At 41.8% G+C, this 21,799-nt stretch overlaps 1 protein-coding gene across 2 annotated transcripts in view; it reads right to left on the reverse strand.

The window, feature by feature from the left end:
* CADPS (calcium dependent secretion activator) overlaps window positions 1-21,215 on the reverse strand; it is a 445,851-nt gene extending 424,636 nt beyond the window's left edge. For both annotated transcript variants that reach the window (XM_058171468.1, XM_058171467.1), the window contains exon 1: window positions 20,399-21,215. In XM_058171468.1, coding sequence (XP_058027451.1) covers window positions 20,399-20,767 — 369 coding nt within the window. In that variant the 5' untranslated portion in view covers window positions 20,768-21,215. The remainder of the gene's footprint in view (window positions 1-20,398) is intronic.
* Between the last annotated feature and the right edge of the window lie 584 nt (window positions 21,216-21,799).

The raw sequence follows: 21,799 nt of genomic DNA on the forward strand, positions 1-21,799 counted from the left end.
ATGCATGTATGGGTTTGTGTATATATATGCATACATAATAAAAGAACCGCAGCTTTTCTGAAATCAGCATCCCAGACACTTTTTTAGAAAAGAAAAACAATCCAATCCGATACTTTGTTCTGAAAGTCTTATTACTTGCTCGGAGCATGGACAAAAGTAAACAGGATGATAGACATTGTCCTACCGGAAAAAAGACTAAGAAAAGGAAGCATTTATCATTATGACATATCGATCTCTGTAATTTGTTTAGTGCCCTTGGAGACATGTTGGGATTGCACAAGCACCTTAAACAAATTCCCAAATTCCAGATGTGTCCGCTGGCAGAGAAAAATCGAAGAGTCCTGGCAAGGGGTGATGCCCATAAAAAAACAAACAGAGTGGACACCATCTGGTGGACTGTTTCTACCGCCCTCTTTCGATAGGCTCTTCCTGAGCCAGGACTCCTGAAATGATCCTCTTACAGGCCAAATTTTATTCTATGTCAGGGGAAGAAAAAATGAAACTCCCAGCTTTCCTTTGTAAGGAGAAGGAAAGCAGGGAGGCAATTCGCTTATCTACAGACTTATTCCTGCTGCTAGTAGTGGCACATAACTGCAGTTAAAAGCTCACTACCCAAAAGCCTGGGGAATGACGTTTTTAATGGAAAATTACAATTTGGGAAATGTAGTCAGAATGCTCTCTTAATAGACTGCAACTCCCACAATTGGTGATATGGAGGGCACAATTTTTGAGAATTTGGGCTTAAAAGAACTAATTAGCCTCCACTAAATCTGGTTTTCTGGATAATATTGTCCAGAATATTACAAATATTCTTGCTTTGCTACAAACCTGCTGGAATGATAAGATAATTTGAATCCTATATAAAGAAATATTTGTTGTAATGGCCCAGAATGGTTCAGCATGCTACCAAAGAGGTAAAAATAATGCGGATTCAGATCCTGTGGATATTTTTCTTAGGTGAATGCATTCTCAATGTTGAAATAAAGGTTTCTAGAGTAACTTATCTTAATTAGACTGTCAATGGATCACATGATATGCATCAATCCAGATTTTAAAAGCCACTGCTCAATTTGCTTTATATCCATTTTTCAAAGAAGAATGTAGGAGTTGCTAGTAGGGATTCTCATGTGGTGACTAATGGTTCAGCTTTTCTAGACAGTTTGCAAGTGGGTCTATGCTAGCAACCGATGCTATCTGTTTAAAAAAACCTAATCTTTTAAGGGTCAGATTATGTCATACGTAGCAATAAGTTTCATACTTTACGATGTTTCCTTCATTGTGCTGCTAGATGCTAATTTGAATAGATCTGAGTCATGGTGCCAATGTTCTTGGCTGTTATATTTCGTCTCTCTCTTTCAATATAAAAATTGAGGGACTAGTAGGGAAAGCCACACCTATCCAAAGTTAGATAGTAAGGTGGGGGGGGGGAAGGATTGTTTAAAAAATAGGATGTGGAAAATTGGAGCAGAAGACTCACAGCGTCTGCATGTTCAGATGAAGCATGTGATCTAGTTCTCCCCCAGCCAGTGGTGGGATTCAAATTTTTTTACTACTGGTTCTGTGGGCATGGCTTGGTGGGAGTGGCATGGCTTGGCGGGCATGGCAGGGGAAGGATACTGTAAAATCTCCATTCCCACTCCACTCCAGGGGAAGGATACTGTAAAATCTCCATTCTGTCCCCAATCTAGGGGAAGGTTACTGCAAAATCCCCATTTCCTCCCAATCAGCTGGGACTTGGGAGGCAGAGAATAGATGGGAACGGGGCCAGTCAGAGGTGGTATTTACCGGTTCTCCGGACTACTCAAAATTTCTGCTATCGATTCTCCCGAACTGGTCAGAACCTGTTGAAACCCACTTCTGCCCACAGCCCATCTTCTACGTGCTATAGGTAGTCCTCGACTTACAACCACAATTAAGACCAGTATTTCTGTTGCTCAGCCAGGTGATTGTTAAGTGTTCAAATTTATGACCTTTATTTGCCAGAGCTGTTAAGTGAATCACTGCAGTTGTGAAGTAATAAGTTCACTTATTGAAGATGACTGAGAAGATTGTAAGTGGCTATCAGATCACCCCAGGAGGTTGCAACTATCCTAAATGCATGGCAGGTGCCAATCACCTGAAGTTTGAGCACATGACGGTGGGGTTTCTATGACCATTGTATTTATTTATTTATTTATTTATTTATTTATTTATTTATTTATTTATTTATTTATTTATTTATTTATTTATTTACATTTATATCCCGTCCTTCTCCAAAGACTCAGGGCGGCTTACAGTGTGTAAGGCAATAGTCTCATTCTATTTGTATATTTACAAAGTCAACTTATTGCCCCCACAACAATCTGGGTCCTCATTTTACCTACCATATAAAGGATGGAAGGCTGAGTCAACCTTGGGCCTGGTGGGACTAGAACCTGCAGTAATTGCAGGCAGCTGTGTTTTAATAACAGGCTTCTTACAGCCTGAGCCACACCGCAGCCCTTATGTATAAGGACCAGTCAAAAGTTACTTTTTCCAGTGCCTTTTTCCATACAACTTTGAACAATTGTATGTCGAGGACTACCTGTACACCAGCCGAATCACATACTGTATGAACATGCTGGAAGTCCTGAGCTAAACAAGTACCTGCATCCTTTTCTGACTCACGTCCAAACTAATATCGATACACATCATATTGATATATTTTTAAGTCCCAAGCCTAAGCAGAACGAAAATGTGTGTGGGTGCTTACCAAGCAAGACCAAGGTTTATGAGCCAGCAGAATGATGGCGCACTTAAACTCTCTCACTCCTCTCCCTATCTAATTCAAAACTTTATTATTTGGCTTCAGACTTTATTTAATTAACCTCATGCTGGATGTTTTCTCTTCATCATCCTGATGTACATTATGAGCTGCAAGCTGAACTGCATAATGCAGCAAAGATTATTGGCATGGCAGAACTTATTGGTTCCTATGGAGGTCAGAATGGCAGTGCTTCTGATGTCCAGTTTATCTTTGCAGTAGTGTACTGGTTTGTTTAACAGAGGTTGACCTTAACTCTGCATGTCTTGGTCATATATCTATCTAATCTATTTTTTTAAAAGAGGCATCTTAATGCCTATAATTCCCTATTCCCATCCCAGGAAGGCTTGTTACAGCCTAGCTGTATTCTACAAGGTCATTGACTGGATTAAAATGGATCCAATGGCCAATAAAAGAAAAAAAGGAAACTTGAACAAAAAGGCTATGAAGCCCAGTTAAGCAATCCAATAATAACTCAGTGAATAGACATGCTATCTTTTTAGTCTACAAAAGATATCAGTCAGAATCCTAGTCTCATGACCCAGTTTCGTGCAGTAGCCAAGAAACAGATATAATGGAGAAAGATCCAGTTGGCTCCTGGCTCCTCAGTTCACCTACAGATGTAATATTGACCCTACTTGCTGGCTGAATGTCCTGCCTTTGTTTTATCTGTGGATTCTGCTTTCCAGAGTTCCCAGTGAAGCTACAACTGACTTCTCTAGGAATGGTTTGAGTTCGAGTCTATTTTGAGTAGGGAAGCAAGTCTGGCTGATGTTAATGACATGAATTTGCAAGAGAAGAAAACTGACATACAAAAGATGTTCCTGCCAAACTGCTTTTAAGCTTTTTAGAAGAGCGCTCCGTACAGTTTTGAACTGAACGTGCACAGTCACTAAGCTGCTATATAGGACTCAGAAAAAACATCCTTTTTAATCTGGCACTGAAAAAAAACAAGAAGGTTACCATGTACTCTGTAGTCTACATTCCTGTGAATGTAAATGTTTCAAATTTTGTGCAAGAGCTGGTGCGTTTCCGGGTTTGTTGAAAATTCTCCATAAATTCCCTGGCAAAAATGAATGCAGTTCTTACAAAGTCATCCTAGACCAGAGGTCTCCAGCCTTGGCAACTTTAAGCCTGGCGGACTTCAACTCCCAGAATCCAAAGCAAAGCTGGCTGGGGAATTCTGGGAGTTGAAGTCCGCCAGGCTTAAAGTTGCCAAGGTTGGAGACCTCTGTCCTAGACAGAGGAACGGAAAAGAAGGGGACCCTATTTAGAGTCTGTGGCATTAAGGGGCTACAGCAGAGGTGGTATTCAGCAGGTTCTGACCAGTTCTGGAGAACCAGTAGTGGAAATTTTGAGTAGTTCGGAGAACCAGTAAATACCACCGCTGACTGGCCCCGCCCCCATCTATTCTCTGCCTCCTGAGTTCCAGCTAATCCGGACGAAATAGGGATTTTGCAGTAACCTTTCCCTGGAGTGGGGAGGGAATGGAGATTTTACAGTATCCTTCCCCTGCCACACCCAATAAGCCATGCCCACAGAACTGGTAGTAAAAAATTTTGAATCCCACCCCTGGGCTACAGTGTCTGAGTAAATTAACCAAACCACAACTCATGGCTACTGAGATTTATTAACACACAAGGTCTCAACTCATTCACGTCTTTTCCATTGTTCATTAAAGAAAGTAATTTAGCGTCACATGTTCAGTGAGCACTTGACACGAATTTAAGCACCTGGTTGCTCATTTTCCAGCCTGCTGTACATGGCCTTTCTGTCCCTCATCTTCAAGAACAAGCCTGGTTCTCATATGTATAGGAAGAAATATGGTAAATCTTTGGAAACTTTGGCAAAATATTATCCCTTTGGAAGGCTGAAGAGATGATCTCAATGGAGTGTTAGAGAAATAAAAGATACCCATTCTTAACAATTTAATAACAAAGGTAAGTAGTGCAAAAAAGTTTCCTTCTCCATAAATAAGGGGAACAAATCATTTTTGGCAGACAGAAACAAACAATGTCTTCTACTTATCCTTAGAGCAGCGTGAATAGAACTTTAAGACCATATTTTCTTCGTCTGAATTGAAAGTTGGGTTTGTGGCTTCTTCCACAGGTAGTCCTCAGCTTAGGATCACCCAAAATTTGAGCCCAAAATTTATGTTACTAAGTGAGACAATTGTTAAGTGAGTTTTTTCTTGCCACAATTGCTAAATGAATCAGTGCAGTTGTTAAGTTAGTAAACACAGTTGTTAAATAAATCAGGCTTCCCCATTGCTAGTCAGAAGGGGACCACATGTCCCCAGGACACTGAAATCATCATAAATATGAGTTAGTTGTCAACCATCTGCACAGCCTCATTGGATCTGGGCAAAGACGTTTCTGGCCATAGTTGCTGCCTACTCTTGTTCGGGAGCTGAAAGTTAAGAAAGACATACAAACAAACAGTGTTCTGTTGGTTGGACATTATAAATAAACCCTGCCCCCCCTCCATCACCCATAATTCCTGCAGATGATGGTATCAGAATCAACAGAGATATTGATGGTATCTCTGTACGATGTCCCAACCTAAAATCTGATTGAAAATGGTCTAGATCAGGGGTCTCCAACCTTGGCAACTTTAAGCCTGGAGGACTTCAACTCCCAGAATTCCCCAGCCAGCTTTCCTGGCTGGTGGATTCTGGGAGCTGAAGTCCTCCAGGCTTAAAGTTGCCAAGGTTGGAGACTCCTGGTCTAGATAATCCATTTTCTCCCCTTTCTGACAACCTTCTCAAAAAAGTAAAAGCTGAAAGCTGAATTAAAAATGCCCAGAGATGGATAATGGATTTCTGAGCAATGTCTTCTTGAGGAGAGGAAATACCACCACCTCCTTCACTGCAGGTGGAATCACCCCCTCCCCTTTCAATGAAGCTATCGCTACATGAGCCCAATAATATGTCATCTTCCAGGAGGCCTTCACTAATCAAAAGGAGCATAGGTCTAATCCACAGGTGGCTGGGTTAACAGCCTGGATGATTCAACTTCCCGACAAGGCATATAATCAAACTTACCCCAACTAATCAAGAAGATCACTCCTCTATCACTTTGATTGGAGCCATCCAGTCAGGAGACTTTTTCCACAGGGTTATCTGGGATGCTACACATCCACTTCATGACCTGTTTTCCTTGTTACCTTCTGGGAGGGGGCTTTATGGTATCCAAAGCAGAAGATCCAGATTCAGTTTTGTTCCATATAGCATCAACCTTGTGAACTCTCAGGTTTCCATTTTCTGCTTTGCCTTCAAAATGGACAGTGATTACTTGTCCCAGCTTCTGCCAACCTAGCAGTTCGAAAGCACGTAAAAAATACAAGTAGAAAAATAGGGACCACCTTTGGTCGGAAGGTAGCAGCGTTCCGTGCACCTTTGGTGTTGAGTCATGCCGGCCACATGATCATGGAGACGTCTTCAGACAGCGCTGGCTCTTCGGCTTTGAAACGGAGATGAGCAACGCCCCCTAGAGTCGGGAATAACTAGCACGTATGTGCGAGGGGAATCTTTACCTTTACCTTTTAGCAGTGCCTCAGATAGAAGGTCGATACAGAGAGTGGTAAGGACAGCCGAGATGATTATAGGACGCTCACTTCCCGTTATTCAAGATACTGCTTATAAGTGCTAAGAGCTCAAAGCATTGTTAGAGACCCCACACACCCACTTTACAGCCTGTTTCTGTTGCTCCTGTCTGGGAGGAGGTTTCGAAATATATCTAGCAGGACTTTGGTGGATATGCTCAGTGTACATAAAAAGAAAAGATACATTCATTAAGAATCATAAGGTACAACACTTAATGATAGTCATAGGGTACAAATAAACAATCAAACCATACTAGGAAACAATCAATATAAATAATGAGAATACAGCAACAAGTTACAGTCATGCAGTCATAAATGGGAGGAGATGGGTGATAGGAATGATGAGAAGATTAATAGTAACAGTAATGTAGACTTAGTGAATAGTTGACAGTGTTGAGGGAATTAATTGTTTAGCAGAGTGATGGCATTTGGGAAAAAACTGTTCTTGTGTCTAGTTGTTCTGGTGTGCAATGCTCTATAGCGTCGTTTTGAGGGTAGGAATTGAAACAATTTATGTCCAGGATGCGAGGGGTCTGTAAATAATATAGTATGTGAATATATATGTTATGTATGTGTTTGGGTAAATATACATTTTCTCTCAAGAGCAGGCAACAAAACTTCATTTTTAATATGGGCATTAAAAAAATTAAAGTTATCTTATCTTTACCCAATAGATAGATGCCTAGAATATTATTCACAGCTATCCCATAGATGATCTTGTGCGCTCTCTCTCTCTCTCTCTCTCTCTTCCCCTCTCACCCTCCCTCCCTCCCTCCCTCCCTCTCCCCTCTCCCTCTTCCTCCCTCCCCCTCCCCTCTCTCTGTAACAACTGGCAATCCAGATTGAACACCTGGCAGGTTGCTTGCTGAAGCTTTCCAATCCTGACAGTATTTTCTTAAGACGGCTTAAAATCAAGGTGGCATTAATACAGGATAGGAGAAGCTTAAGAATGCAATGCAGATATGCAATATGTGGACTAGAGCTATAAATAATCTTCTACAAGAGAGAAATCTGTTCCGTGGATAAAAGAATAGCCTCAAGAAGTGTTTACAGTGCAATTGTTTTATTGATTATATCTCTAAGACAATAATTCATGATAAATGATTAACTGCTAACCCACAACACAGTCATATTAAAACAATTCACCAGAAACTTGGGCTGAAAGGTAATTTATTTGCATTCCCCATTTTTGGTTTGTTGCTTTCTCAAGATGGAGAAGGGTAAATATTTAAAGTGCAGTTACGTTAAGCTGGGTAAGGTTGCTGTAAAAGGAACGGCTGGAATATTTTCACCTTGTCTATCTCCAACATGGCATTTCATGCTTAGCGCGCTTTCATTCAACATGAGAGAACTGAATGAAATTGGCTCTGGTTTAAAATGATACATCACCAGAGGCATCACTAAATTTGTCTAGATTTTTTTAAAAAATATATATATATGAAATGTTGCATATGTATTTAAATCCCAGCAAGAAAACCAACAAAAGTAATCCAGGCAATAGTGCCTGAATACCATTTGTGAATTATTTGTGCCAATTTCTCTAGACACCTATTTCTCACAACTGATTATAAGAAAAATCTGCTTCTTGCCATGTGAAACCTACTCTCTTTTATACTGTGTTGGAATAACATGATTTCCTGATGCCACGGCTAACATCTTCCCTAAAGTAATCTAACTTCTTGCCTACAAGTTCTGATTAATCATCCACTTTGACTGAATGGTTCCGACCTCATCTGGGGGGGTGGGGGAAGAAGAGATGAGTCAACTTTTATCTTTCAAAAAACAGGGAAGAAGCTTTACGCTCTGAATAATAATGTCAAACCCAACTCAGATTTCCTTAGTTTTACCAAACAACGCTAAAGGCATTCTAAAGCTTGTTAAGACACTGCTTCATACCAGACTGAGAGAGATGATACCAGAGGTAGGTTTCAGCAGGTTCTGATCAGTTTTGGAGAACCGGTAGTGGAAATATTGAGTAGTTCAGAGAAGCGGTAAATACTACCTCTGACTGGCCCCGCCCCCATCTATTCTCTGCCTCCCAAGTCCCAGCTGATTGGGAGGAAATGGGGATTTTGCAGTAACCTTCCCCTGCCACGCCCACCAAGCCATGCCATTCCCACCAAGCCACACCCACAGAACTGGTAGTAAAAAAATTTGAAACCCACCACTGGATGACACCCCCCAATATATGAATTGTTCCCCTCCTTTCCAATTTCATTGAAGAGTGCTGCTGATAGTGGTCCCTCAAACTGTGGCATTGCTCAATCGCTCGTCCCAAAATACGTTTTTAATTGCAGGCCTTGTCAATAAATGGGGATTAGTGCATATTTAATATATATTTAAAATGTTCCCTTCAGTCTTTAACTGGAAATAAATGAACAGCTGATCCATTATTAAAGAGGTTCAGCATACATCGTCGTTATTCCCAGTCAAGGAACCAGAATCTATTTTGAATGCCTTGAATTACTAGACTAGGAGTACAGGTAGTGCTCGACTTACAACAGTTCATTTAGTGACCATTCAAAGTTACAACGCCCCTGAAAAAGGTGACTTATGGCCATTTTTCATACTTACAACCTTTGTAGCATCCTCATGATCATGTGATCAAAATTCAGAAGCTTAGCTATTGCTTCATACTTATCACCAGGCTCCATTTTCAGCCCTGATGACCTCCTGCAACCCTTTGTCAGTGAAAACAGAGCTCGGGGAAGCTGCACACAGCCCACCCTGGCTCCGTTTTTGACCACGATGGTCTCCTGCAGCCATGGCCATGGCTCCCTGGCCCCCCAAGTCAAACATAACCCTGATGCGGCCCTCAATGTAATCAAGTTTGACACCCCTGTTCTAGATAGTAAGGTGAGGTTTTAAATATGAAGAAATGATCCCTCCTAACAAAGGTGGTCTGTCTCTATATGTCACAATCAACAGCCCCCAGCAGCAACTATGAATATGAAATCAAACAGGGGTGGATCATTGGACCATCAATCCACTCTCCAGCAAAAAAAAACAAAAACAGGAACAGGTTAGTTCATTCACTGCCCACATCCTAGACCAGCCTCTGCAATTCTGATCACACAACTCTGTGAATAGGCAGGGGAAGCCTTCAGAGCAAAACATGTTAAGTGAACCAAGCCATAAATTATAGAAAATGCTCTTTCTCTCTCCCACGCTCCCTCCCTCCCTCCCCTCGCCCCTCTCCCTCCCTCTCCCTCCCTCCCCTCCCTTCCACTTCTCTCTCCCTTTCTCCCTCTCTCTCTTCCACCCTTCCTCTCTCTCTTTCTGTTGGGACTGGTTGGAAAGGGGAGACTGGGAGAGAGTGTGGGGGGAGGGAGAGGGAGAGAGAGACAGAGCCATATCCAAGATATCTTGAAGCTGTTTTATCTTGGAGGAAATTCATCCCCCAATATTGCAATGAAGCAGATCATCGCTAGCAGCTGAATGAGCCATTTGAGAAGGAGGTTGCACTTCTGTGTCTCCCAATTAATTAAATAGTTCAGTTAACTCCATGCTTTCAACATCCAATTCTGGATTTAAAAAAAAACAAAAAACAAAAACAAACCTACAGCATTAACTATGAAGAGCCCCAGCCAGTTTGCAAACAGTACTTAAATTTACAGCGTTTATTAACCCAGAGAAGAAACTAGATCCCAGAAACCAAACTATTACCAGTTGGCCTTATAATTTGCTTTGGTACATTACTGCACCTCTTCCTATCCTCTCGGATTTTTTTCCCCACTATAGCCTATTTATATTTTTATTTAAGTAAATCCTTTTGAAATGCATTAGTGATGAGTGTAGAGTTTAAGTGCTTTGATGATTATGACAATTAGGACGACTATGAAAATCTTTAGCGATAGGTTATTTCAACAGCCTGCAATCCCCTTGCTGGCTGCTATGTTTTCTCTTTGAAGGCTCAAGACAATTGTGCACATTAGTAAAGTTCCCGCATCTATAACCAATCTTGCCTGTTACATATTTTAGAGTGGATTATCCTCCCTCTAGTCAAAAAACATTCTCAGCAGATGAGAAATATGCATACTTCAAAAGCAAGTCCATTAAAGAAATAGCTTTTCCCTATTTTTAAAGGATAAATTATGAATATTACAAAGCTGATGTAAGTGGTAATCTCTAACATTTCCACAATCCTTTAATATTTGCTGTCAGCATTTATTCAAAGTGCATGTAATTACATTATTGCACTGCTAGTATTTTACGTTTTGTTCACATAACATCTAGTAGTTGGAGAGCAAGGGATTTTACATGATCACAAAATAGAATGTGGTTTTATAAAGTTGGTACATAAGAATGTTTTTGTAGAACCAAATTAAGGTCCATCTAGTTCAGCTTTCACATTTCAGGAATGATTTAATCTGAGGTTTCCAAGAGCTCATGAAATATAGGACTCCCAGAAAGCATAAAAGTAGCTTATGTCATTTACCTACATTGTGTCTTATTTGACCACTCACTCCATATGGAAGGATTCTTTGGAGAATGTGTGTCATTTTCCTGGAATATGATCTGCAACCTGACTATTAGCCTCTATTCACTCCTAATACAATCTTTTGTTAGAAGATAGGCACTCTAAATCAAGTAGATCAGGGGAGTCAAACTCACATTGTCACGGCGGCGTCATGTGATATATCGTGATTCCTTCGCTAAACAAGGTGTGGGTGTGGCCAGGGCGTGATGCATCCAGCCTGCGGAATACGAGTTCAACAGCCCTGATGTAGACCGATGAATAAGGACAGTGGTGGGATTCAAATAATTTAACAACTGGTTCCCCCAGGGTCAGGTGCAGTGGTGGGTTTCAATTTTTTTTTACTACTGGTTCCGTGGGCGTGGCTTGGTGGGCATGGCAGAGGAAAGGATACTGTAAAATCTCCATCCCCTCCCTACTCCAGGGGAAGCTTACTGCAAAATCCCCATTTCCTCCCGATCAGCTGGGACTCGGGAGGCAGAGAATAGATGGAGGTGGGGCCAGTCAGAATTTTTACTACCGGTTCTCCGAACTATTCAAAATTTCCACTACCGGTTCTCCAGAACTGGTCAGAACCTGCTGAAACCCACCTCTGGTCAGGTTGGCTGTCATGAGAGGTGTGGCCCAACCTGACCCTGGGCAAACAGGCTGTTAAATTACCCACCCACCCTTCTCTATCAAAGTGGATCCTGGGCACTGCGCTGCAATGGAGAAATGAGCAACGGAGCGGCCAGCACTAGCGAAGGAGGAGGAGCAGGGAGAAGAAAGAGGGAAAGCAGCCTTCTCCTTCCCTCGCACCGGCTGCTCCGTTGCCTGTTTCTCCATTGCAGCGCAGTGCCCAGGATCCACTTTGATAGTGGGGGTGGTGGTAATTTAGCAACCGGTTCGCCCAAACTGGTGCAAACCAGCTGAATCCCACCACTGGATAGGGAACATGGGAAAGGTACTCCAAAAACACCTGGAAGGTCAGGGGTTACTTATGGGTATTCTATAAATGTCTTATGTATCTTTCAAATTAGGGGCCGTGGTAGATCAGGCTGTAAGAAGCCTGTTATTAGAACACAGCAGCCTGCAATTACTGCAGGTTCAAGCCCGGCCCGAGGTTGACTCAGCCTTCCATCCTTTATAAGGTAGGTAAAATGAGGACCCAGATTGTTGGGGGGGCAATAAGTTGACTTTGTAAATATACAAATAGAATGAGACTATTGCCTTACACACTGTAAGCCGCCCTGAGTCTTCGGAGAAGGGCGGGATATAAATGTAAATAAATAAATAAAAAATGGTGGAGAAATGAAGGTTGTCATATGGCAGAGCCAGTTGGTCTAATTATAGATACTACAATATCGTATTTATATTGTATTATTGTGTATTTTTTATCTGGCTGTGAACCGCCCTGAGTCCTTCGGGAGAAGGGCGGTATAAAAATTTAAATAATAAAATAAATAAATAATTGTTAAGGCACTAGCCTACTACAGTTAGTCCTCAACTTACAACAGTTTGTTTAGTGACCGTTCGAAGGTACAATGACACTGAAAAATGTAGCTTATGTCCGTTTCCCACAGTTACGACCTTTGCAGCATCCCCATGATCCTGTGATCAAAATTCAGATGCTTGGCAACTGGTTCATATTTACGACCATTGCTATGTCCCAAGGTCATGGGAACACCTTTTGTGACCTTCTCACAAGCAAAGTCATTGGGACAGTCAGATTCACTTAACAACTGGGTTATTAACTCATCCTCTGCAGTGATTCACTTAACAACTGTGGCAAGAAAGGTCATAACATGGGACAAGCATGGGACATGTCTCACTTAAACTAAACATACTAAAATCCACACGTGGATGGAAAAAATGATAAAAAAAACACATAGACTTTAAACCAGAGGTTTTTCTACTGGGAATCACACCTGAAACTTATAATAGAGAATTGAGATATTTGATTGTGAATGTAGTAACAGCGGCTAGAATTGTGTTTGCTAAAAATTGGAAAAAATGAGAAAATACCAACACAAGATGAAGTTATTAAGAAAATAATGGAATGTGCTGAAATGAGTAAATTGACATTTGAAATTAGAAAACAGGAAGATAAACAATATTATAAGATATGGGATTTATTTTATCAATGGTTAGATAAAAAAATATGTAAATGAAGTTTGATAGAGGTTTCTATAAAGTAAGAACTGTCGAAAGACATACTGATTCAAGATGATGAAATGAATGATGCAATATAATTAATATAAAATTTAGAACAATTTATATGAAATGAGGCAGGAAACACTTATAGTTTAATAAATGATTAATTGATTAAAACATTTGGATATATATTAGATTGGTAAAATGTAAAATTAGATAAATTATACGTTATAAAGATGGTGAAATTGCACAAAAAATTTGTAACCAACCAACCGACGCACTGTTTGTATTTGTATTGAAGCTGTTTTTATGTACGTCTGTCCAAAAAAAATTTTTTCATAAAAAAAAATGTCTCACTTAACTACATAAATGTTGGGTTCATTTTTGGTGATAAGTTGAGGACTCTCTGTAAGCAGGAGACCCTGGGTTCAAGTCCCATTTTAGCCATGAAAGCCAGCTGGAGGACTTTGGACCAGTCACAACCCATATTCACAGGGTTGTGGGGAAACTAGGAGGAGGAAAGCGTGTTGGAAAATATTTGCCGCCTTGAATTATTTGTATAACTAATAAAGGGCAGGATAGGAAGAAATACAGTAAATAAATAAATAAATAAATTCTGAACACATGCTGAGCTGATGAAGTAAAACATTGAAGAAATCAATATTGTAGAGGAAAATTGACAACTCATTATGACAGGTTTTTGTTTTGTTTTTAGCAGACTATGAGAAGAAAGTTTTATTATCCATGAAAATTCGTTCTACTTTTACAAATGTCAAATCTGAGAAAATTTCCATTTTTCGCTGAAAAAACTAGCAAGAATCTCAGTTGGGGTAGTGATGCTGACAATCCATAATGGCATTCCATGGGATTCAGAGGACTCAAAGGTACTTTTAAAGAGGAAACTGGAATTTCTGGTTTTGTTTTTTTTTCCTCTGATGCCTCTCGTCCAAGAGCTTCTCCAGCTCTGATTTAGAGGAAGTTCCAAGCGCTGCCTCCTGCCAGAGCTAAGCTTAGCAGTTTCATACAGAGAATATAGCCCTTCTACTATAGCTGGACAACTGTAGAAAAACTCCTGGTTAAAGTTGATTTCCCACTTAGCTGTTATGCTTCTCAAACAAACTCTTTAGTGTTTCACTACGGGGAATTAGAGAGTAATTTTATTCAGTTTTCCCTTTTTTTTTTTTGACTGAAAACTACTTGATTTAATTCATCAGGAACTATGGTTCATAACATAAAGCAAGTGCTTCATTTATGACCATTTCAATTCATCTCATCATTCCTTTCACTTGCCCATAATCCTTTAGAGGTGCAATTCATGATTATGACTTAAAGCAGAGGTCTCCAACCTTGGCAACTTTAAGACTTGTGGACTTCAACTCCCAGAATTCCTCAGCCAGCTGGCTGAGGGATTCTGGGAGTTGAAGTCCACAAGTCTTAAAGTTGCCAAGGTTGGAGACCCCTGACTTAAAGGATGTTGCACGCCTTAGAGCAGGGCTGACAAACTCCTGGCCTACAAGCCAGATGCATCATGCACTGGCCATGCCCACACCAGTGGTGGGTTTAAAAATTTTTTACTACCGGTTCTGTGGATGTGGCTTGGTGGGCGTGGCATGGCTTGGTGGGCATGGCTTGGTGGGCATGGCAGGGGAAGAATACTGTAAAATCTCCATTCCCATCCCACTTCAGGGGAAGCTTACTGCAAAATCCCCATTTCCTCCGGATCAGCTGGGATTTGGGAGGCAGGGGATAGATGGAGGTGGGGCCAGTCGGAATTTTTACTACCGGTTCTCCGAACTACTCAAAATTTCCACTACCGGTTCTCCAGAACTGGTCAGAACCTGCTGAAACCTGTCGCTGGCCCACACTCAGTTTAGCAAAGGGAGGGAAAGTCCTGCTACATCACATGATGCAGCTGTGACAACGTGAGTTTGACACCCCTCTCTTAGAGCATCATGTAGGGTTGTTGTTGTTGTTGTTGTTGTTGTTTTTGAAAGAAGGGGTCTGCTCAGGGTTAACCTCCCCAAGAATTTAAACCCTTCTTTTGGTCCCACCATCTGTTGAGTCCCATTTGGCAGCAACACAAAAAAGGACTTTCTTGGTGGTTGGTCTCTAATTCTGGAATTTCCTTCCCTTCTCTTTGTTGTTCTTTTTGCCCGGAGGAAGAAATTGTATTATTCCAACAAGTGGTTTGGTTTTAAGATGTCTTTAAACAAAAAAAAACCAAGCAGCTTTTAAATAGGTGTAAATGTCTTTTTAAATTTATTTTCTCCAATGTTTCATTAGCATGTTGTATTTTATCAGTACTGTATGGCTGCGAGCAATACAGAGTGCTACGTATTGGGAGAGTTAGAGCATGAATTTAGTAAGTACCTGATAAATTAAGAAACCTGCAACTGATGCGAAGGACCGTAATCCTTGTCTGCCTAAAGGAGACAAGAAGTTAAATTGCACTATTCGGTGGCATGTCCCTAATCAATAAGCACAACAGTGTAACTGCTGCTTAGCAATTGTGTGCTCATGTGTCAAAAGCTGCCTTCCTTGGGAGAGACTGTTTAATTTGGGTGGGGAAGGGAAGAAAGCTATGTGTAGGAGAAAAAAAAACCTGACTAAAACAAAGCCAAGACTCTGTCTCAGAATACTAAAATCTCTGTCAACAGTTCCAAGTGGATCTGGAACAAATGAGTCATTTTACTGTAGCAAATATATTTCTAAAATCAATCTGTTTGAAACAGCACATGAGCTCTCATCACAATCCCTATTAAAATATCTAAAAAAAAATACCATTCAGCTTGTCCAAACTTTGATTGATTGGGATAAAAGAAATGTAACACTGGGTACACCATAGGAAAACCACAAAGTGAATTCATTTCACTTTTTAATTTGTCGGTAAGAAAGATCGCCTGTCTTAAAAACAGAAATGAACAGATTAACATCCCTTTTAGAGCTGTGCACTGTTTTTGGATTTAAAAGTAGCCTTGTAAATGCATGAACATAGCAGCTGTCTGCAACTTATTAAAGCAGCTGCATCTTTCCCCCACATTTGGCTAGCAGCTTCTGATCCCAGGGGAAAATGTGGCTATTTTAAAGGGGTACAGATAGATGCTCTATTTTTGCTCTTGTACTCCAAAGGAGATGTGGAATCAAATTCAAACTGCAACCCTTATGAATGATTTTATAAATAAGTCATGCACATATGCATCCTGCATGTAATATCCTAAAGTCAACCTCTCATTTTTCTAGTTAAAAGAAACCTCATATTTGACCTGAAGGGAAAAATATCTGAAAAACCCTGAAGAACTACAATTAGCTAGATTAGACAGCACTTTGAGATATGAATTGTATTATTGTTGTTTTGATTCAGTACAAGGATACATACAGTATATTCATGTTGTTCAACATTGCTTTTTTCCCCCTGGTCAAGTTTCCTGAGCTCTTTGCTTCTGACAATGCTAGTTCTCATTTCACCATGACCTGATTGACTTTTGTTGAACATGACTGTTGTTCAGCTACACAATGTACATGGTAGATATAGCATTTCCCCCTCCTCCTTCTTACAGCAGCCCAACACAACAGGTAACATTCGACTTTACAAATTGCAAGTCAAGGCCAATCAATGATCATGGTTTATCAGATCTTTGAATCAAAGTCTTCCAAAATATGGAGGCCAAATTTTCTGATCCGTTTTGTTCATCACCACATTATTATTATTATTATTTTTGCAAAACCTAATGAATGTTCCACCTTTTATTTTTCTCTACCCAACACGAAGAACATATGAATGGAGAAAATATAACTTTGCCATAACATATTATTGCACAATGCAGGCATTCCAAGACAAGGATATAAAATTTAATTGGTATTATTATCAGGGTCTGACACACAGCTAAGAAACATATGTAAGAATCTGGCTTTCTGTCCACATCAAAATCTTCAAACTGCGTCGACCTGATATGCTTTCCCACTTCCTCATGCTTGAATGAACTAATAATAGCTTTGTGGCGTGACAGAGCTGAATGAATGTCATCCTCATCAATATGTCCTAGAGTCATTTTGGTATAGAAAGGTCATTGGCAGAAATAAAACTAATCTACATTCCTCAGAATTAGACTTTCAAAGAGTAATTGAATCTAAATGTGATTTTTTTGTATTTGGTAGGACAATAATTATAAAAAAAACCCAAATGCACTAGAGATTCATTTGACTGGAAAATAGGAATATGGGAAGAGGCAGCCATAAGTTTCCTGGATTTCTTTGGCAAAAACATTCACCCAAATTTATCTGTGACAGATAAATTTTTGTCACGTTTATATCCTGTTTTTCCTCAGGATGCTCAAAGTGATACTCTTTTTTTAAGTCACCATTTTTTAAAATCTTATCACCGTGTGAGTTAGATTGAATTAATATCTGATGAGTAAGTTCCATAGTTGGCTAAAGAATTTCCTGATTCTCCTGGGCCCAATTCATTTCCTCAAATATTCCCTTAAAACTGAGAGGTGTCCTTCTCATTGGTTGCCAAATTAAATCTGTCTGTCTGTCTGACTGTCTGTCTGTCTGTCTGCCTGCCTGCCTGCCTGCCTTCCTGCCTATCTATCTATCTATCTATCTATCTATCTATCTATCTATCTATCTATCTATCTATCTATGTATCTATCTATACCAGTATCATCTATCTATCTATCTATCTATCTATCTATCTATCTATCTATCTATCTATCTATCTATTCCAGTATCATCTATCTATCTATCCAGTGGTGGGATTCAAGTAATTTAACAACTGGTTCTCTACCCTAATGATTTCTTCCAACAACCAGTTTGCTAAACTGCTCAGAAAGTTAACAACCGGTTCTCCCGAAGTGGTGCGAACTGGCTGAATCCCACCACTGTATCTATCTATCTATCTATCTATCTATCTATCTATCTATCTATCTATCTATCTATCTATCTATCTATCTATCTTATAGAGTCACCCGTTTCACAAAACAAGTGACTCTGCCTGTGTCAGAGTCTACCTGAATGCCTTTCTCTTTAATTTTGAATTAGTTTTCTCCATTTTAAGACATGGGTTTGCTAGTAGTTTCCTTTCAGTCCATCCCATCGGTCATGTTAAGCATTATGATTGGAGAAGCGCATTTCTGTATATCCTAATAGGAAGCTGTTATTCATTCAAAAAAAAAAAAAATACACATGAGCACAAACATACTTTGCAGGCCAAGCAGTGGGATTACTCAGCTTTCTGCCCTGCAAACACTTACGTGGGTACCAGAATATAAATCCAATGTTTTCATGTCTATGGCTGTTTACAAGGCAAAGACTGGGACAGACAACAGAAGAATTTGCTATTTTTCTTTTTTTTTTTAAATGTTCTCTCATTTATTTTGATAGCAATTTGAAGGGATGTAAACAATCATCGTCCCAGCATCTTAATGTAAACAGTTCATACCTTGGTCTAATTAATAGTGGAAAAGTCTTCTCTGAACGATGGCTTTGCAATATATCAGTGGAAAGTTTCCCTTATATCCCAGACTTTCGCTATAAAAGTTATTACCTTATATGTACTTCCTCCCCACAAAAATCCCATTTCGTTCAGTGAGACTTACTGGCCACAAATATTAACTTTTTAATAGTAACTGGAATGTTACTTTGAGTTCGACAGTAAGACATCCTAGGATAAAAATATGCCACAAATTCATTGGCTGACCTTGGGGGAAATCATTTATTGTTTTTCCTTACCTAAGTCTGATTTCAAATGTAAAAACCCTCCAGCATTCGTTTCTGCTTTGTTTCTAGGACATACCAAACAAAAAACTAATATGAAATCACTTTTTATTTTCAAAAGACCAACTGTTCAGTAGAAAATACCAATCCTATGGAATATAGAATTAAATACAGATATTTTAAACATGTTTCCCCCAGAAAGAATGGATAGCAGTGAAGCATCAAATATATGAACCTTTACATTCCCCTTTTGGATCATTCTAGTTTTTACAGCTTCTTCGGTGTTATTTAAATTTAGTGTATGTGTACTGTATGTTTACTACTAGGAGCCATCAAGATCACAAGACTTAACTCTACAGGCATTGCTGTGTCTGGCCATAGAATTTTGCAGGACCCATCTGTGCAGGCTGCTTTCAAAGGGAGGGGGACGAGAAGAAGTGAAGTGAACTAATGTGAAACATGTTCCACTATTGTTAGAGATCAAACACTGCAGCAAGAAGTGTTATGCCTAGAGTATCTTCAGCAAGGACACAGAAACATCCCAGAAATAATTGGTTCTCTCCATGGCATAAGCACAGCAGGTCAGTGTATCGGCATAACCTTCCAGGAGAGCCATGGATTGGCCATTTCTCCCAGGAAAATCCTGAGAAAAACGGGGAACTCTTTGGGAACGGCAGAGGACAAAGGATAAGTCTCAAAGCTCCCTCTAACCCACTGCTTTTCTTCTCCTTTGGCATACAGAGATTGGAGCAAAATGCCAACTCCCTCTTTTAGCATTAGCTGCAGTTATGTAAGGCCACAAGGGGAAAAGCAGCCAAGAAAGGCAATAGGTCATCTGACCTCTCGCTGACATGAATGCTGCCGATGCAATAACCAGTAACGCTTGGACTTCTTGGTCCTGCTGAGGATTTGTTTTACACTCCCTCCCCAACTCTCCGGGGTTCCAGCTTACTCTCTGCCTCTCCCAGAAAGTACTACGATTCCCATGGATGTGAGGCCTTGTGTCCCCCTGATGTCCTTCCAGCTTCCTTGGCTCCTGCTGCATTCTCTTGCTGCAGACGCCACCCAGCCTCTGCTCAGGTTCCATCCCCGTGGACAAACCGATGGACCTGAACCAGGAGAGCTGCTTTCAGACCTTGACTTGGCAAGAGCATCGGCCCTACTCTCAGCCAGAGAATAGCTGCTACCCAGGGGGCAGACTTAGAGTCCCAGCAAATGTTTGAGGTGTTTTTAACTCCCAGGGAATGAGATCTCACAGAGGTGCCAGACTTTTTCCCTCCCTCCCTCTCTCTTTCTCTCTCTCTCTCTCTCTCTCTCTGTCACTCCCTCTCCCTCCCTCTCTCTCTCACACACACACACCAAATACAAGTTGCTTTTCCCTTGAGCTTTGGGGAGTGCTAACAACCTTCCTCCAGAGGATCTTGTAAAGAGAGTTGATCTCACAGCACTACATAAACTCTCTGGTTACCAAGCACTGCCCCTCAACCTGCAGAAAAACTTGCAAAGAAAAGGGTCCCGGACACAGTCTGTTTGGAGAAACTTTCCGCGGTCCCCACTCTTTGTCCTGATTCTGAATTCTGACTTCTTCATACCCAGATGCCTCGGACCCTCCCCAGATATTTCACTGGGCAGGTCAGGTTGCCTCGCCAGCCTGCCTACCTCTATTGTTCCCCTTAGCAAGACTTTACCTTTTGTTGCCTCCGTGCCATATCGGTGGGCTGCTTGGCATTGAAGGGGTAGGCGATGCACCTCATGACGAAAACGTAAAGCTGCAGCTTCTTCTTCCTCTCTTCCTCCTCCTTCTGCAGCCTTTCCAGCTCTTCCTTCTCCTTCTCGCTCACCACCGAGGGGCTCGGGCTGGAAGGCCGGACGCTGCTCCCGCTCCGGCTGCTGGGCTGCAGCCCGCCGCTACTCCCGCCACCGCCGCCCCCGGAGCTCTCGCTGGTCCGGCTGGGAGAGAGCCGAGCTCCCGAGGCTGCTGGGGCCAGCACTTCCTTACTGCTCTCCTCTTCCACGATCTCATCGGATTCTTCTTCACTGGACGACGGGTCCAGCATGTTGGCCGCAGACTAGTGCCCGCACTCGGCGGGTGAGAACGAGACAACTGGGGCAGCGGCACAAAAGCCCGGACGGATTGCTCTGGCGCCCTTCCTTCAATGCCTCCCCGGCTCCTCCTGCCTGCTTTCGCAATCGCAGCTAAAGGAGCGAGAAGATCACCAGCCGATCGGGTGGGGGGTGGAGGAAAGGAGCCTTCAACGAAGAGCGGCGGAGGCAGCGGACGGCGGAGAACGCACCGCCGCTGTCTTCCCCAAGCTTACGTGGGTTTATGGCTTTAACTCTTGCCTCCCCAGGCGGGTTCAGCTGCTAGGGAGAGAAGGAGAGCGAGATCAAAGGCTGCTGCCCGCCAGCTTACTCTTCATCCAGGGAGGCCGGTTCGGTCCCTCCAGGTCTCTCTTTCTCATTCACTCACTCACTCTCTGTCTTTCTTGTGGGGATATCGGGAGAACCGAAGAGGTTATGCCGCGCCTTATCCTTTTCCCTCTGGCTCCTTTCCTCCTTGCAAAGGAAATAAAGCCGCAGCGCTGAGGAGCTCTCCAAGGTGCTGAAAAGCGAGTCACCAACTGCAGCGGCACCGAGAGCGCTCGATCGGTGCAGCAGCAGCAGCAGCAGCGGCAGCAACAAGCAGAACGGCCCACCCCTGACTGCGCAAGCTCAGTGCTGCCACCGCCTCCTCCTCCTTTTCCTCCCTCTTCTCCGCGCGCGCGGCCGCCGCACATGACTGTTTGCGAAAATGAAGCCCCCACCCTTAAGAGGTATTTGCCCTTACCTCACCTGCTCCCGCCCCACCTCGGCGTGGCGCGGCGCGTTTCCCCCCCACCCCCTTGTCTTGATTCTTCCCCTTCTGGCTTAACCTGGAGTGATTTAGCAAAGAAATCGGAAGAGAAGGCGGATAAAGGATGGGTACCTCGATCGGGTGGCTTTTGGGGAGAGGAGCGGGAAGCAGTACTTGGAATCCTGCAAAAAAAGCGGGGAAGGTAAGGGCTCGCCTCTCTCTTTCCCTCGGAACGCGAGATCCCCCGCTCAATGCA

The sequence above is a fragment of the Ahaetulla prasina genome, chromosome 2, assembly GCF_028640845.1.
Source record: "Ahaetulla prasina isolate Xishuangbanna chromosome 2, ASM2864084v1, whole genome shotgun sequence".
NCBI lineage: Eukaryota > Metazoa > Chordata > Lepidosauria > Squamata > Colubridae > Ahaetulla > Ahaetulla prasina.